The 19128-nt window shown below is 44.8% G+C and overlaps 1 protein-coding gene across 7 annotated transcripts in view; it reads right to left on the reverse strand.

The window, feature by feature from the left end:
• The window catches only part of CALN1 (calneuron 1), a 426991-nt gene that overhangs the window by 138654 nt on the left and 269209 nt on the right, over positions 1-19128 (reverse strand). For all 7 annotated transcript variants that reach the window (XM_070412846.1, XM_070412841.1, XM_070412847.1 and 4 more), the window contains one exon: positions 10807-10919. In XM_070412846.1, coding sequence (XP_070268947.1) covers positions 10807-10919 — 113 coding nt within the window. The remainder of the gene's footprint in view (positions 1-10806; positions 10920-19128) is intronic.

A 19128-nucleotide genomic window follows, 5' to 3' on the forward strand; every position in this document is an offset into this window, starting at 1 on the left:
GCTTAAAACCAGAAAAAAAATATAGAGAACTATTGAACTGTGAACAAATAGCAGTTACAAAAGGATTTCCGATATACTAAACCACACTATTAAAAGACAAATTCTGTCAGACTGGCTTATAAAACAAATCTGACACTATGATTTGTAGAAAGAGAGGGGCATCTACAAAAGTAGAAATTTTTAAAGGAGAAGGATGGGTAAGAATATACCCAGTAAAGTCAATAAAAAGATGAGATATGGTTAGTATTAATAACCGAAAAAGAGCATTCAAGGCAAAAATAGTGGGTGGGCCAATAAGGCTACTTGTAGGTGTAAATGGTGATGGAGATACATAATGGAAATACCACAATTTTATTTAGTGACCAGCTCTACCTCCAAAATAAAGCCTGTACCTGCCCCTTCTTGTTACCTCAGCTGCTCCCACCCTAGTGTGAGAGAGACATCAGCTGTCCCGCTAACTCTTGAAATAGCTCCCCAAACCCCCATTTCCACTCTTGCTCCCTATACTCCTTCCACACAGTGGCAGTGGTGTCGTCTGCATGTAAATCACATGCCACTCCATCACCTAAAACACTCCGATGAGTAGTGCTACTACAACAGTCATCTAAACTCTTTGTCTTGATGGGACCTGAGCGCTCATCCCTAACTGTCAATTCACTCTTTCTTCATAGGCACAACACCCTCAGTTTTAAAATCTGGGAACATGGCTGTCCATGTAAGTCTTTATTCTGGACAGCCAGTGACGTCAGCTCTTGAGGTACAGATAGCACAGTGCCTGGAGCTAATGGTTCACTTTATCTTTTTCTTAATATATTTTTACTAGTGACCCGGTGCACAGATTCGTGCACAGTGAAAGGAAATTAATTAGAAGGTGGCTGGTGGGGCAGGACTGGGCGAGAAGGGCCAGACATGTCCTGGAGCCAACCTCCCGCGGTCCCTCCCCCAGTGTCTGCGGAGTGAGCGGGGTCCCTCCAGCAGGGGGGGTCCCTCGGCCTGGCCTGCGGGGATCGGGCCGAAACTGGTTCTCCGACATCCCCCGAAGGGTCCCAGAGTGCAAGAGGGCACTCTGCAAAGTTGCTGTCGTACAGGGTGTGGAATGCAAATGCAAATGTGCAGATTTGGGGCCAATAGTGCCCCAGCAACAATATAACCCACATCTGAAGGTGGAATCGAGGGGCCTCACTCAAGGAATCGGGCTCCCTCCCCTCTGGTTTTGGGGTATGTCACCTGAGAACCACTGTTGCCAAGTCACTGCAGCTTGGCAGTTCCTGCGTTGAGCGTCAGCCCCCTGGTGGTCAATGTGCATCATAGCAACTGGTCAGTCAGTAGGAGGGACACTTCGCATATTAGCTTGATCAATATAGATTGATTTCAGAGAGAGGAATAGAGAGGGAGTGCTCTCATCAATGATGAGAGAGTCATTGATCGGCTGCCTCCTGCACACCCCATACTGGGAATCAATCCCACAACTGGGTCATGTGCCCTGACCAGGAATTGAACTCTGACCTACTAGTTCATAGGTCAATGCTCAACCACTGAGCCACACCAGCCATGCACAGTTTGGTACACTTTAAATTTGCTAGGAGGATAGATCTTACGTTAAGTTCTCTTATCACACATACAAAATAATAACAACAGTAATAGAAATAATAATAATACAGAGAGGAAAGGACACTTTGGGAGATGGATATGTATATAGACTTAATGGTGGTGATGGTTTCACGAGTGTATACTTATTCTCGAACTCATGGAGCTATATATATTAAATACGTACAGCTTTTTACATGTCAATCATAACTCAATAAAATGTGTTTTCTGACACCTTCAGAAGCCTGCCTTTGGGTGCTGCGTGCTGTGGGTTTCAGAGGATGTGTCTGTCTGACCCCAGGACGTCCCTACAGCTTTTGTGCCTCCCTTGGTCCTTTCTCTGCTCCCCTAAACTTTAATCAGTCCAACCATCTTTATTCTTCCTCCTGTTCTCTTTCTTTAAGTTAGTTTGGAGGAAAACTCTGTGCTTTCTGGAGACTCTAGTGGTTCTCAACCTTCCTAATGCCGCAACCCTTTAATATAGTTCCTCATGTTGTGGTGACCCCCAATTTCATTGTTACAAATTGAACATAATTAAAGCATAGTGATTAATCACAAAAACAATATGTAATTATATATGTGTTTTCTGATGGTCTTAGGTGACCCCTGTGAAAGGGTCATTCGACCCCCAAAGGGGTCGCGACCCACAGGTTGAGAACCGCTGATCTAGAGTGTGCACATTGTATGTAGAATGTGGGTTAGACCCCTGCATTTAAGTAACCGAAGAAAGAAAATAACTTCACATAACACTTGGGAAGATTCGATTGGATATACGGATTAAGCCACTGGTGCCAGGCTTCCCTCATAATGGAACCAGTGACATTTTCCTCTTCTTGGCTGAGGTCACCTGTCAGTACATCCTAACCCCAGACACAGGAAGCAGTCATGAAATTATTTACAAGGGATTTTTAAAATTACTCTAAATGTATTTGTTCCTGATTATAAAAATCAATTCAGATGTTCTCCTAACGTGTGAGTTCTCAGCACACTAACTGGACATGAGGTGACTGACATGTGGGGCCCTGCAGCCAGCGTGGCGCCCCGCAGCTTCCACAGCAGCTCTGGGTGGGCAGCTGTCACTCAGAAGCCTCCAAAGAGTCTCTTGCCTCCTGGTGGCTGGGGCTGCAGTTTTGATTGTATCCTCTGCTATTCTCAGATCCACTTTGTGCTTGGTTGACCACAACGATGAGCATATGTATGAGAAACTCTAATCACCTTCTTTTTGCCACTGAAAACAGCGCTTTCAAATGTGATTTTGTTAATTTGAGATGTTGTTAATTTCACTGAATAACAACAGAGTAGATCATCTGGCCTCATTGTAGAAATTCCAGAAAATAAAAAAGAAGGATTAAGAAAAAATTACATTCACCTTTATGCCAACCCATAGCAATTAGTATTGTCAGCATTATTACATTTTCTCCAGTTTTTGTCTCTCTGTGAATATAAATGGAAATAGAATAGATATAGAACAGCAATGTAATTATGCTGGAAAGTCAATCTCTACAGACTGCAAAGGGGAAATGGTACTTCGAATGACCGTACAATATTCCATCTTTGTAACTGTATTTTCTATCTCTCTGACTAATTCCAAATCATAAAGTCCTGAACATAGAATTATTTTTAATTATCGGGTTGAAACATTTGAAAAGTTGAGGCAAAGTATCTCCAGGTAGCTTTCCAAAAAGCTTTACAATTTACATTCCTACCAGTTTGCACACTTTATCTCACTCTCGACAGGGCTGAGTATTATCATGTCTTATTCTTTTCTAATCTGATAGCAGGAAAATGCTATCCAATTACTACTTTAATTGACATTTCTTAGCTTTCCAGTGAGGTTCAACTGCTTTAACATGTTTACTGAAAGATGCATTAATCGCATGCTGTCCCTTATCCCATTTCTCTGTTGTCATGTTAAGAGGTTTCCATGTTGCTTCAGAAATGCTACTCATATATGCTTCAGTCTATCAATAGCCATATTCTTCCTGTTGGTTAGTTTTGAAACAGTCTTTTAATTTAATTGTTTAATGGTTTTTATTTATGAGTTCTTCCATTACTTTAATGCTTAGAGAGACATTTCCAAATTAGAAAATTACTTATTGACATGTAATTTCCGCCCTTTTAGAAACAGTTAAAATTCATACAGGCACTTCTCCTCGTTTTATTGTGCTTTGCTTTATTGCATGTCACAGACTTTGTAGGATTTTTTTTTAATCCTTATGCGAGGATATGTTTTTGTTGATTTTAAAGAGGGACCCTCTTGTACGCGCACCCTGGCCAGGGATTGAAACCACAATCTAGCTATGTGCCCTAATCGGGAATGAACCTGCAACACTTTGGTGCAGTGGACGATGCTTCAACCAACCGAGCCACACTGGCCAGGACAGATGTTGAGGTTTTTACAAACTGAACTCAAGACTCTCCACCAGCAACAAAATTACAGCTGCCTTTATTGTGATGCTCACTCTAGCTTTATTACGGTGGTCTGGAATGGAACCTGCAATATCTCCAAGGTACGCCTATAGCGTTATATAGACTAGAGACCAACTGCACTCATAAATATGGGTAAAATTGTAAAAAAGAAACAAAAAACAAATTACCAAGGTTTGAGTCAGACCGGTCAGCCTGTTTGGATGCCCACCTCCCATGACAGGTCACTGGAATCTCAGTGGCTCAGTGGCTCTCACATCTGGGCACGAATGGGCCACCTGGAGGGCTCAGGGGAACCCACACTGCTGGGCCCACCTCTGGAGTTTCTCATTCAGTGTTTCGGGGTGGGCTGGCATTTGTATTTCTAACAAGTCCCCGGTGATGCTGCTGCTGGTTCAGGAACCACACGTGGAGACCCACTGCCGACACTAATGCTTCCCACCCTCCATATTTCAAATGCAGTAAACGCTCTGTGGATTCAAGCACTGGCTGTCAGTCAAACAGGCCTCGTGATGGGCATCTCTGCTAACAGCTGTTTAGGTTCCATTAGATGATTAAGAACTGAGGAGCAGCAGCTCTGGATCGAAAACTCTGATAGAGTGGCACGTTGACAAAATATTGAGGGGAGAACAATCCGGTTGGTGCCAGATCTGCTGTGAGGAGAGACTGCCTCCTGGAATGTGAGTTATCCTTAGAAAAATTAAAGGTGGTATTTTCTATGTCTTGGTCCCAAGCAACAAATAAATGCCTCAAAGGGATAAACATGATTCCTTCTGTCCTTTTTTAAAAATTTGCTTTCCCTGCAAGTTTTATCAACAGCCAACCTCATCGGACAGGTAATCTCCGGTTTTACAGATGAAAAAATTATAGATATTTCATAGATACCTGCCTAGCTGGGAACTGCATTTTTCTTTTTCTGATTATAGAAGTAACACATGCCCCCTGTCAAGATTTTGGGAAATATAGGGAGATATGATCACTCATCATCCTACCACACATGAAAGATCACTGCTGATGTTCTGATACATTTCTCTCCAGTCCTTTTATGCAAAACAGATATGGATTACACTGTAGCTTCGTGTAGTGTTTCTCTCATACATCATGAACATGGAACATCAAGTGCTCTCAACTGACCAGGAGACAAGAATTTTAAGTCCAGCTCCTCGCCCATCTCAGCCATGGCCTGGGGACCAGCAGCTGCATGTCCCTATGGGACAGAAATCAAAAGTCGAGAACCATATCAGAAATGGAAAGCCAGGGAAGGCATGAGACCCCAGCAAGAATGCTGGGTGGAGGGACAGAGGGCAAGCCTGGGAGCAGCTCTGGGTATGTCACTACACCTGCTGTGTACTATCCCACCAGACGGGGAGGAGTGGGCAGCTGGAAAAGATCCTGTGCCCGTCTGCTGTTGGAGAAGTCAGTGTGACAAGCAAGCTCTGGTCTGGACCAAACCTGGGGGTGGGTGTCCCACACACTTTTATGTTGAAGTAACTTACAGTGTCTTGGACATTGCACACAGCTGCAGGGTAAACCAGCTATGGTAACAACCAGCTTGCAGGTGGCCAGCGGAGGCTCAGGACATTTAGGCAACACTCTCCAGCTCACACACAAAGACCAAGGAGCCACCATGAGCTCCTTGTTTCCTGACCTCCAGTCCCGGACGCAGTCCCATACACCCAGCGCCATCCAGTCAGCAGGTCCATTTGTGTAATTATTAATGTGTTTCATTTCTTAAAAGAAAACCTCTAAAGCAGCGAAGTTTTACCAGTAATGAATGATGTTTGACTGTGGATAAGATAAAAATGTGAGCGAAGGAGCCCAGTGCTAGAGCGCCCATTCAATGATTTCCAGAGTCACTGTGGCCCCGGGGGTTTTACTCACTCCTTCCAGCACCCACAGAAAAACACAGCAATAGCTCAGCTCCCCTCACTAAGTGTGGACTCGTTTCTCTTCCTTGAGAAGGAGAAGAGTTTAACAGAGGGTCAGCTGGACCCTGGATTGGCAGAGCTGTCTGATTTCCCACAATCCTTGTCATTCTCCTTCTCATCGTGAGCTGTTGGCACACTGGGTGCAGAACAGTGTTGTGGGGGTGAAGGTTAAAGAGGAGGCCCTGTAAGGGCTGCTGTGGTGACTCGGGTGAACCTTGTGATGCACAGAAGAGCTCTCCTCTGCCACTTGGGGCATCTACTGTACTAAAGACTCTCATTGTTGGGTACAAGTGGACTCACGGTGTACAGTGAGAATGAATGGCGGAACAACAGTGACTCTGAGGACCCCACTTCTCAGCAGTGACAATCAACCTGAAGCACTGAGCATGAAAGCCACTCCCCCCATCCTGAGCCCCAGCTCCTTTTACTGCCCCCTCCCATTCCCTCCTCTCCATCATCAACATATATCAAGTCCTAAGGCTGACTCCAAACACAATTTCACATTCCCTCCCCAATACATCCAATACATCACTGCAATTACAGAAAACAGACAGAAAGGTGATGAATGAAGAATAAAATACACTATGTCTTCTGTGTATTATCCCACCAGATGGGGAGGTGTGGGCAGCTGGAAAGAATGTGGAGCAAGTCTGCTATTGCAGAGGCCAGTGTGACAATCAGGCTCTGGTCTGGACCAAATGTGGGGATGGGTGTCCCACACACTTTAATGTTAGGGTGACTTACAGTGTCTTGGACATTGCACACAGCTGTGGGGTAAACCAGCTATGCTAACAACCAGCTTGCAGGTGGCCAGTCGAGGCTCAGGACATTTAGATTCCAAACTGGTTGCCCAGAGATCTGTGAGACTCACATGCCAAGGGTTGAACACTCTGGAAGGATGGAGAGAGACTCTGAGGCATGGCCCTCAGACTATCTTCCTTAGGGACGAGGCTGCTTTAGTAGCCAATTACATTTAATTTCCTGCAAAGAGCCAGGGGCTCACACTTTTGGGACTAGCACCAACTGACAAATAGCTGCTTTTGCAGAATCCTATTTCATTTTTCCCTTGGCACTGTAGGCTAGAAATCCAACAAGGAGGGAGCACTGGAAACAGACTGGATTAGCAAACCGAGCCCAGTGCCTGGTAGGATCACTTCTCAGAATACAGAAAACAGCCCTGGTCACAGGTCTCTTCTAAAGTAGGAAGAAACCAAAGTCTGGGGGAAATGGAAGGCTGTCGCAGCAATGTTGGATCAGAAGCTAAAGCCCAGTTACAGAGTCTTTACCCTGTGGTAGCCAGCCTCCTGCAGGGCCCCAATGATCCTTGCCTCAGAGTTTGTCCTCTCCCACCCTGACTGGGGATGACCTGTGTAACCAAAAGAATTTTGCAGAAATCATGGAGTTTGACTTTTAAGCCTAGGTCATACGAAAACATCAATCATAGCTTCTGCCTTGTCCTCTCTTGGATCAGTTGTCTTGCGGGAAGCCAGCTGCCATGTCACAAGGACACTCAAGCAGCACTGAGGAGGAGTCTTTGTGGCAAGGACCTGAGTTCTCCTGCCAATAGCCAGCATCACCATGCCATTAACATGGAGCCTAAAGCACATCCTCCAGCCCAGTCAAACCTTCAGATGATCACAGCCCCGGCCAGCATCTTGATTGCAACCTCATGAGAGACCCTGAGCCAGAACCACCCAGGTGAGCTGCTTTCAAATTCCTGACCCACACAAACCGTGTGAGATAGTATTTAGTGTCGTTTTACGGCACTAGCTTTTGGTGTAATGTATTATGCAGCAAATGCATCATTAATGCACCCTGCCAGGTGTACCATTAAGTCTATTAATGCAGGAAACTGACTTTGTCCCTGGTGGGAAGCCTTGTCAGCGTGTCTCTAATGGATGGCCTTCCTCTTTCAGAATATTGGTATCTCCTGAGATAAATGGGTATCCAGCGCAGTAACCTGCCTTTCTGCTTCTCTTCGTCCATACCTTCCTCAACCACTGTGCCAAGCAAACACAGACATGTACATATGCATATACACACATGCACACACACGACTTTCTTTTTAACCTGAAAAATCACCAAATCACTCAAGCGCCGAAAAATATGAACTTTTTTCCAGGAAGAACCAGATGCTTTGGATGTTTTAAGTACTATTTCTCACTCCGTCTCTGAATGGACAGATGGCGGGGGCGGGGAGAACACAGCTGACTACTGAGAATTGATTGATGGGTCTGTTCTCCTTTGCTAGTCATATAATTCTGAGCTGAGTGAGCAAGAGCAGGGGAGGAAAGCCACAGCCACAAATCCGTGTATTCTCAAATTTGTTTAAATATTTCAGAATGGGATTTCTCCTTTTCTCTCATTTTCCCATCCCATTTACCACCACAGGTGAGGAGAGTCTTTGATGAGATAAAAGCACAGAGGCTTTGTGAACATAATAAATTATGGTAGAGGCCATCAAGCTCTTGTAAGAGAAACATTTCCTCACTGTACAGAAATTCTGCTATGAAGAACCCGAAAGATGTGAGGCTCTAAGCACCTGCAGGTCCTTCCCCTACATGTTGGGGGCCAAGAAGAAGGCTTAGAGCTGGGAGAGCCTTGCAGCCTTCTCCTTGGCTAGAGTGGGTCCTGGGGGTAGAGGCAAAAGGTAGAAAACAGGGGAATAGAGAAGAGCAGAGAAGCAGGGGCACCAGGGAGAAAACTCCCGATAGTCACCCAGAGTGGACCTGCATGGGTTGAAAGATGGCCAGGTGGGAAACTATTTCTCAGCCTCCTGTGTGCTTCTTTTTATTTCTGTCAGAGAACTCTGTCTGTCCTTCCAAGTATGGAGTCATATCTGAAGGGTTACGTGGGAAATATTCTCATCACGATGTGAGTAGGATCATGGAGGTCCTTCTCTAGAAAGAGTCATGGCTGATCATGACCACAGTTTGGGGAGACAGTGTTCTCCTGGCGTGTCTGAACAAAGTGGATATCAGAGGCCCCATGTCACTGTCCCTGGCCCTGGATTCTCCAGGAACTGGTCCTGTGTGTCTGCTCATCTGCATCCCTGCATCTTCCCCTGCTGAGTTCCGCCACCAGTTCTGGTGAATCCCAGGTTTCCAGCCCTGGTCTCTTGCCTGTGATCCATTCTTGATTTCAGCTGTGCATAGACTTTCCTCCTCTTGGTTATCTGAGCCTCACCTTACACTCAACATGTCTAATTTAGAATTCCGCAAAGACTCCTTTTCTCCATGATCTTATTTCTGGCAATAAAAGCCAGCTGGGAACTTGGAGTTGTCTCAGATCTTCTTTCCTCAGGACCTAAATCCATCCTGCCAGTGGTCCTGAGGTCTTTCCCTTTAAACTGTACCTTTGTTATGCTCAATGATGGACTGTGCTCAGAGCCTCCACCCTTTGCAAACTCTCATCCTGACAGGCCTGGAATGTCCTCTTTTCTTTCTTTGCTCCCTTCATCCCCCTCATATTTCAAAGTTTGAAACAATTGGCCCCATTTCCTTAAGCCTTACCTGACCCCTCAAGACCACATTTGCCTCCTTTCTTGAACTTCTATTCCTCCTATTCAAAGGCAATTGTTAATGAGGGCCTGCTGTGTGCAATGTGCCAAGTGCCAATTGGGCAACGACAATGAAGTTCCGGGCTTCAAGGAGATTACAGTCTAGTAATCATAACACCAATTAATAACTTTTTTCTCTTTCTTTTAAAAAAAATGTTTTCATTAATTTTTAGAGAGATATGAAAAGAGAGAGAAACATCGATGAGAAAGAAACATCGACTCACTGCCTCCTGCATGGCCCCCACTGAGGATGGTGCCCACAACCCAGGCAAGTGCCCGGACTGGGAATCAAACCAACGACCTCTCGGGCATTGGGTCGACACTTAACTACTGAGCCACACCAGCTGGGCTATTTCCTCTTTCTTAACTGTGCTTCCCCAACCAAATTCTTAAATAGCCAGGACTGTGTCTTAAACAACTTTTTGTAAAATCCACAGTGACTGTTAGATTACAGGGCACATGACATGTTCTTACTACTTGTTGGTTATATGCAAGACAGGTAATAGAATCAGATAAAAAAAAAATACATGTCAACTACAATCCTTATCTAGGTTACAGAAACATCTTTGGTGTGAAGGAAAAAAACCCGTCAAAAAATTAAAGAAACCAGGCTGTGTTTGAATGGTGTTTTACATGTCTAATCAATAAATCAATTTAACTTGTCAAATTATTTTTAATATAATCATTGATAGTCCATTCCCCAAATACCATAATCTTGAAATAATAATCACATTATAAGATTAATGATTCAAAGCACATTAGTAATTCAAAGGTAGATATCTGGAATTTCCTAAGAGATTTTACAAGACAGAAATAGGAGCAAATTGAGAAGCACTGAGCACAACTCTTAGGTAAAATCATTCTATTCTATTAAGGACAGGAGTATTGATAGGATCCCAACACACAAGAGAACCATGACATCCTCTCAGCAAGGGTCTCCTGGACCAGGGACAGAACTGGGCTCAGGTAATACTGATATGTCTTTTTTAAATGCCCCAAGGAAAAAGACTTTTATGAATCAGAAGTAGAGAAATCTCATTTCTCCAACATGTAAAACTCTTTTTGATATAAGAAAAAAATAGGGAGATATTTCACGCCCCCCCCCCCCCAGCCTTAAATGAGCATAGCTTTGATTATTTATTCAGAGGACCTAGTATATACCTCAGTTTAGACTACAAGGAATGCATGTCAGTCCAGCCTGGTAGAGATCTTCGTGTGCTAAACAGCTCAAGAACACAGAGTCATAAATTTGTCTCAGATACATGTTTACTGTGAAAGTAAATCTTTAAGAAAATTCTTACTCACCTGCCAGAATATGCTATCTATTGTGTTTCCAAGAAAACCATCACGGCCTTCTGAAGACACCAGTTTCGGGCCAAGAATTGTCATGAATTCATCAAAATCCACCTGGCCATCCCCTGGAAGAAGAAGATATGAATATAAATGGAAAAGTAGTTGAAATTGACTTACTATGCCCCATGAAATAAACATCTTCATATTTTCCTCCTTAGCATGACCTCAATAAATAACTAGTGGCACTACTGAAAGTTGTGCAACATTCTTCAAATACCAAAAGAAACACAAGAAATTATTGGTTATTATTAGTACATCCAATACCACATATCCCTAATTACTTGTCAGTATTTCTATCTAAATGCTCAACCAGCACCTCAAATTGCCCAACTATACATGATAAAAATTGCAGCTTCATTCATATCTCTTCCTTCATCGTTGTCACTCACAAATACATTTAGTCATCACGTTTTATTGAATTCACCTCTTACATACCTGTGGCTGTTTTATTTTTTTTGTTAATCTAATTGCATATCCCTTTCCAAAGACTATGGTGGGAAAGTGATTCCAAGGATTAAAATTCCTAGTTATAATTATAATGTTATTAGAATTGCTTCCTGACCTCACACTCTCAACTCCTCACTTTCCTCCAAACAATTCCAAGTTTACTTCCCTTAAACGCATCTGATCATGCTTTATAAATCAATTCATCTCTGAAAATAAGGAAACCACCTCAGGGTAGCATTCAAGTCCCATTACCCCTTCTGTCACCTTTTTCTCCCCACCTCTGCACAAAATGCCCTGCTCTTTCAGAGCTTCAGGCCTTCGTACATCTGGGATGCTTTCCCCCACTGGTTTACCTGATGAACACCATAAGTCAGTGGTTCTCAACCTTCCTAATGCCGCGACCCTTTAATACAGTTCCTCATGTTGTGGTGACCCCCAACCATAAAATTATTTTCATTGCTACTTCATAGCTGTAATTTTGCTACTGTTATGAATCGTAATGTAAATATCTGATATGCAGGATGTATTTTCATTGTTACAAATTGAACATAATGAAAGCATAGTGATTAATCACAAAAACAATATGTAATTATATATGTGTTTTCCAATGGTCTTAGGCGACCCCTGTGAAAGGGTCGTTCGATCCCCAAAGGGGTCTCGACCCACAAGTTGGTGACCCACAGATTGAGAACCGCTGCCATAAGTGCTCTAAGATGGAGCTTAAATATCATAATTATCATAATTTCTTTTCATTTTCTTCTTGACCCTTCCTCATCTCACTAGACAGAGTTGGCCCAACTTTCTTCCGTCTCTCCTACTAACTTAATGTGCATCCTTTACAGAACTTATCACCTGTATCTCAGTCACTGATTTGCATGCCTATCTCCCATCTGGACTGTGAGCCCTGCAAGGTCAGGGACCTACGCTGAAACTTCTTTGTACATTCAACACCGTGGTGGGCCCTCAGGATGTGCCTGTGGAATGAACAGATGCTGTCTCTTGCTTGATTTTCCGTTGCTCAGTTCAGCATCCATTGGATCTTTCAAGCCTGAGCTGCTACTGACCAAAAGGTAAACTTGAGCCAAGGCAGACAAAAGCTGACCTTCAAGGTCTTGCCCAAGCCTCGATGACCCATCAGTGTGGCATTCCTAATGAGTCATTGAGGCTTGGACGATACCTTGAAAGTACTGTCCAAGAGAGCGTCTCCACCAAGAGCTCACCACATCTTGGCTCCCAACCATGAAGACGGTGTCTGCATACAAATTTGCCAAAGCGCAGACATTGATCCACCCCCAGAATGCAATTGCCTTTAAAAATATATTTTATTGATTTTTTACAGACAGGAAGGGAGAGGGATAGAGAGTTAGAAACATTGATGAGAGAGAAACATCGATCAGCTGCCTCCTGCACACCTCCCACTGGGGATGTACCTGCAACCAAGGCACATGCCCTTGACCGGAATCGAACCTGGGACCCTTTAGTCCACGGGCCGATGCTCTATCCACTGAGCCAAACCGGTTAGGGCATGCAATTGCCTTTAAAGAGCCTTCATTCAAAACCTATTTCAAAAATCCAAGCAGATGTCATCATCAAGATGTCAATAATTCAGATAAGACTTTCTAGAAGATAAAGGAGGCATGAGAAGTCAATGGGAAAGAACAGACTTAGCCACCAAATGAGGTGGGGCAGTCAGTGGGCTATTGAGAGGAAACTGATTTATCTCTCAACCTTCACTAAGATAAAGGGATCTAAAATTTCACCCTCATTGATCACCATAAGAAAGCTAATGCAAGCAACAATGCGCTACCATCTTGCCTTTCAAAGTGGAGAATACTTGTAAAAAGGATACTGCTCAAGCCTGGCAGAGGTCCAGAGAAGAGCCAGGCTCTCTTCTGCACTCCCAGTACACTTATCTGAATATTGGATATTGACTGGCAGTATTTAAGGTGCTGTACATGCCAGTTCTTTTTAACATAATAACTTTACTTTTTAATAATAATAAAAAAAAGAAAACAAGGGAATTATCTTACATGCAGACCAAGATGCTTGCCTAAAGATAATCATCTAGTATTTGTGCAAGTGGAAAATTGGAAGCTGGGAAAGAGAATGCCCAGGCTTCCTAAACTTCACACTGAGCTGGCTCTATGTGGCTCCAAGTCTCAGACAGGCACGCTTGTTATGCACATGCACTGACCCTCTGTGTTGTGTTACATGCCACTGAGTTGGCTCTGACTCCTGGTGACCCCATGAATGAGTGATGTCCACAGTGTCCTGCCCTCAACAGCCCTGCTCCGCTCCTGTAGACTCAAGCCCATGGCTTCTTTTATGGAGTCAATCCATCTCATACTTGGTCTTCCTCTATTTCTGCTCACCCCAAATCACCCCTGCTATTATAAGTGGGAATGGAGGGCCTACAAGTCTCAGACTAAAATATCCATTCTCAATAGAAACACTATTTCCCTCAATAAAGTGAAAAGCGATTCTTAGAGGACAAAAAAAGATCTTAGATATTATAATAGTTTGTGGCCCTTCTGGGACCACAGTGCACAAAGATATAGATAATATATCTTTCTATTACAATTTCATGGGGGTAGGGCAACTATGGAAACAGATGTCCTAAGGCTCCTGGGGGTGGGGCAACTATTTAAAAAAGAAGGTTGAGAAACACTGCCCTAGAAGATGTCCCGAGTACTATGGTTGTCCTTCCCCAGGCCCTCCCTCCCATTAGCAGTGGACCAACATTATCCCAACTCTCTATCACCCATGACGAGGTCCGACAGTTCATAAAGGCTTAGCATTTCAAGAGCATGAATCATGACACCTTAACTACCAGGCTTGGTCACTCAAGCTCCTGCCCACGGTAAAATGGGCACTGCTGTCTCTCAATTGGGAGCCTTGTAGGGGAGTGGTCCACAGGACGTGGCAAAACACCGGCTTCTCATTGCCAGGAAAATGGAATTGTCTTCGAACAGTCCACCTTCCAGGTAGGAGGAGAGGCCACCCACCTCTCCAAAACCTCCCCCCAGAGTGATGGGAGTAAAGCAGCATGCAATTGGTGCATTTCAAGGGCCCACATGGAACTCTCATCAAATCATCAAGGAATGCTCACAGAGGGCGCCCTTGGCTGAGAACACCAAACCCAAAGCTGACAAGCAGACACACTGCTTCAAAACTTTCCTGGCGCTGGCTAACTGCTCTTTTATGACTCAATCCTTGGCCAGAGGGGAAGCGCTGGGGGCGAGGTGCTCAGGATCCTGTGGGCAGTGCCAACTGCAGTGCAGGAGAACAGGTGGCTTGGTGCAGACTTTCTGCTACTGGGAGAAGAGGTCTAGTTCACGGAAGATTTGTTTCCAGCTACTTAGCAGAGGACATCTGGAACATCAGATTATTTTATTGGTGGAAATATGATTCCACCGCTCCTTGTTAACTATCGTCGAGCAAAGGGAGATTCCTGCAGGAGAAATAATCAGGGTGGGGGCCCCATCTCTCTGCATCTCTCTCAGGACTTCCCCAGCTCTGACTCCTGAGGATGTGCGTACACAGCACATTTGCTGTGGACCTTCCGTAAGTGAGGGCTCCTCTTGCTACTGCACAATTTGACAGCACAAGGTTCTATTCAGATTTCCTGTGAGGAAAAGCTCTCTTCAGCAGTTTGCAGTTTTAACAAACAGAACTGGAAACGCCCTATAAGCTATCAATCCTGGTCCCAGAATACCAGCCCCACAGCCCCATCCCCTCACTCCATCATCTCAGGAGAACTGAGACAAATGGAATCTCAGAGAGAGGTTTTTCACTAAGTCCCTTGTAGGAAAACCATTCCCAGGCCGAGGTAAGGTCTGGGAAGCCTGAGGATGATCGAAATATCTATTTACTGAGCACTCATTCACAATGTGCTGGGCACTGTGTAAAGAAATTTCTTTACACTAGTTCATTTAAGTCTTTCAGCAGCCCATTTTACAGATGAGAAAACTGAGGCACAGAGAGGTTCAGTAGCCTGCTGAAGCTCATGCAACAAGCAGAGCTGGGATTCCAAACCCAGCAGTCTGCTTGTGCTTTTGCTGCATCTCAGGAGGCTGGGTCATGCATGGGCCTGTCTGGAACCCTCTTTCCCCCTTCCCCAGCATTTCCTGGCAGGTAGCTATAGGCAAAGTGAAATCTACATTGCTCTCTCTGATCTAGTTGTTGTGTCTCAGGTCAACCTCTAGAGGACTTTCTTAATCATTTAAAAGACTAATAATAAAAGAAAGGGGAGATAGGTATTTTGCAGACACTGAGTTCAGGGCTTTACATTTTATTATCTTGTTTGATTTTATCCCAACGCTACGAACAGGTTCTGCCCTTCCACATTTACCCATGAGAAAACTTAGGCAAAAAGAGGTTAAAAGCAACAAGATTAAGGCCACGCAGCACTTATCAGCTTGGAACCCTGATGTTAACTTCCATGTTGTACCGTCCCCGCTTCTGCATCAGGGACCCCAGCATAAGTCCTGGCATAGGTTCGTATCTCCTTTCAAAGTGTGAGAGTCTAACATGGTTTCCTATCTGGGCATTTAGGAAGGAATTTAGTGGAAGATTGGGAGAGATGGCCGTTAAGGGTTCTAATGCAAAAGATCATTGCCTGAAAGCCATTTATTTGTTCCCCAAATTTCCATTTTGCCTGCAGTCGCTGTCTCAGTAATTCTCCTTCGATGGTCAGTTCTTAGCGGACACTGGTCTCTCTCATACAACCTTCCAGGCATCTGAAACCTCTTCCACCTGAAAGCATTGGTCTAATGAGGGAGGCCTGGCCAGGCCTGGCAGGGAATCTGGATTGACATGCTCCCAAGGAAAGGATGGGCATCTTCTCAGACCCACCACCTTTCACAGAATGTGGCTGCAAAAACTTCATTGGGTTAAATTTTTTTTTTTTTTACCAATTTTGAACATACAAGTAACTGCAGAATTAAAGAATGGAATCCACCCCTAACCGGCTTCCTTCTCCCTCCTCAAGCCCTCTAATATCATGAGCCACTTAGCAGGGAGTGAAGGAAGCTAACCTGCTAAGGTCTAGCTGCTATGTAAGTCAAAGTAATGAACTTGAACTGGGGCAGGAAGCTGCAGGAGGGCCAGGACTGTGCAACATTCATTAAAACCAACCAGCTGAAACTTGCACAGAGAGCTAAAATAATAACAAAAATCACTGCAAAAAAAAAAAAAAAAAAAAAAAGGAAGGGAAAAAAGGACGAGCTCTGAAGGGCAACAAGGACACAGTCAGTGAAGAGGGAGAAAAAAGTGTCTGAGACTCCATTCAAATGACACCTGCAAAGCAGCAGGTCAGTGGGCCATGGACTGTGGGCAACAGGAGATAAATAAGGCACAGGCTTACCCTCCATGTGCTTGGAATCTGTTACCAGGACAGAACCAGGCGGGTGCCATGATTGGCCTAACAGCATTGTGCTAAGGCAGGATGAAGGAGGGAGCAAAAACTCCAATTAGGAAATTCTCAGTGGTTTGGCAGTGAGCTTTTAAGGAGGAGAGGAGCAGGATATAACAACCTCAAAGGGGGATGAGGGAGCAGCCTGGGCAGTGAAGGGGCACCAGGAAGGATGGAGGATGGTTGGGAGCAGTGACTGCCTTCTCTTTGTGCTGGATTGAGAGTTCGTGTGGGAAGAGAGGAGGACAAGATAAGCCTCTGTGTGTCATTGATCTAGAATCAGTGGAAAGTGGGAATCAGAACATCCGTGTTGCCTACCAAAGATCAGCCAGGTCATGGTGCACAGGCTGGATGGGAGGGCAGTGCTGGCCCAGGAAGTGGTGTTGGGTTAGACAAAGGAGAGGAAGGCCCAGGTGGACGAGGGGGGGGGGGGGGGGGGGGACGCGCGCGCGGGGGGGAGGGGGGAGGGGGGTGGAGAAGACTGGATCCAGGAAACTACAACACTTGGCAACTGACTGGAACAACAGAAAAGGGGAAGAGGCAAGGGTGACTCTGAGGTTGAGTCTGGGATAGTGGATGGTCCATGGAGCTAATTAGGAACAAAGGGGAAGTTGGGAAGAGTTAAGTAGGAACAAAGGAGAAGTCAGAAGGAGCATATATTTGGGAAATGCTAGCTTTAAGGAGCTGGCAGAATGGGAGGATGGGAAGTAACTAACAGCTAAAAATGTGGATCCAAAAGTCTTCAGGACCTATGGAAAGATCTCTAAGATCTCCAAGAGAGAATCTCAGGTAAACAAAAGCAAGGTACATAACTGTATTATAGTGTGCTACAATTTAATTTGAAAAGATCAAGGAGCCGAAACCAGTTTGGCTCAGTGGATAGGGCGTCGGCCTGCAGACTGAAAGGTCCCAGGTTCGATTCCGGTCAAGGGCATGTACCTGGGTTGCGGGCACATCCCCAGTGGGAGATGTGCAGGAGGCGGCTGATCGATGTTTCTCTCTCATCGATGTTTCTGGCTCTCTGTCTCTCTCCCTTCCTCTCTGTGGAAAATCAATATATTAAAAAAAAAAAAAAGATCAAGGAGAATACATATACCTATGTTCTTGAGTAAATCTTTTCATAAAAGTGTCTGGAAGTGTTCCCCCACCACCCTCCAAAAATTAATAATAGTTCATGGTTTATTCATGGGTAAGTCTGGGCATGTAGGGTAGAAGAACGAGTCTTCTCACCAAATATCTTTTTATATACTTTTTGATTTTTGAAACTTGTCACATATTATCTGTTCAAAAATAGATAATTTTTAAAATTAAACAATGAAGTCAGACTTTAGCATCCATGTGGATGAACTCATCAAGAGCAGAGGGAAGCAAAGACCAAGGAGGGCCTTGGGAGCACCGCATAGCTCTGTTCTTGGATGCTCTAGGCTCCACAGGGTGCAGGCAGAAAAAACTTTCCCACACTCCCTGTTCAAGCCACCCTGCCTTATGCTCTCTCTGGCTCTGGATGAAGCACTGGGCTGGTCCCATAGCTTTGCTATTGACTCTTAAAGAACAAAAAATCCAGTCCAGTCTACTAAGAACGTAACTCTAGACCTCCTTTAATTGGAAGCATCTTCCTTCCTTTGACTTGGACCAGATCCAGGCTAGTGACCTGGACCAGGAAGAAGAGATCAGTTTCTTCATGCTTTCCTTGGCCCACCTCTCTCTCCATTCTCCAGCTGTGGTTTCTGGCCACACCTGGGGTGGGAGAGGCTCAGAAGGAGGCTGCGGTTTCTCCAAGTCAGCTATACCTCCACCATGTTGGATGCTTATTAACCCCCCTTCCTGGGCCCCTGGGCCTCTGGTGATATCTCCCTTCACTGGGTGTCATCAACCCTCTAGGTCTGGGGTGGGGAACGAGCAGCCCACGGGCCATATAAGGCCTGAGAAATCATTTGGTCTGGCCCTGCCAAGGCATTATTGGTGAGTTAATTAAATGTTTGAGCAAATATAGCAGGCTAATTTTTAAGTTGATAATTTTGTATGGCCCGTGAATGATGTTATAAATATCCAAATGGCCCTTGGCAGAAAAAGGTTCCCCACCCCGGCAGAGTCTAGGCCATCCTAAACTCCAAACTGGCTCCTGCTTTGCTCCATGTGTCACTGAAAGGTAGCTCTTTCCAAGGCAGCCCCGGTCCTCTCTACCTGGCTACCCAAAGCAGGCAGCAGCTCCAGCTCCAACACAGGCCTCAGGCGGTTCACCTGTGGTGCTAACACCAGCCCCTAAATACTTGAAACTCCATCAAACACAGGTCACTCTCTATGAGCAGCTCTTTGGAAATACTTTTAGCTCAGACTGAATGAGAAACACCCCCTCCCACTGCAAAGAGTTTAGGGAAAACCCAAAACCCACCACCAGTTCCCTCCAATGAAAC

The sequence above is a fragment of the Myotis yumanensis genome, unplaced genomic scaffold, assembly GCF_028538775.1.
Source record: "Myotis yumanensis isolate MYYU_CA2020_CCGP unplaced genomic scaffold, mMyoYum1.0.hap1 SCAF_4, whole genome shotgun sequence".
Taxonomy (NCBI): Eukaryota; Metazoa; Chordata; class Mammalia; order Chiroptera; family Vespertilionidae; genus Myotis; species Myotis yumanensis.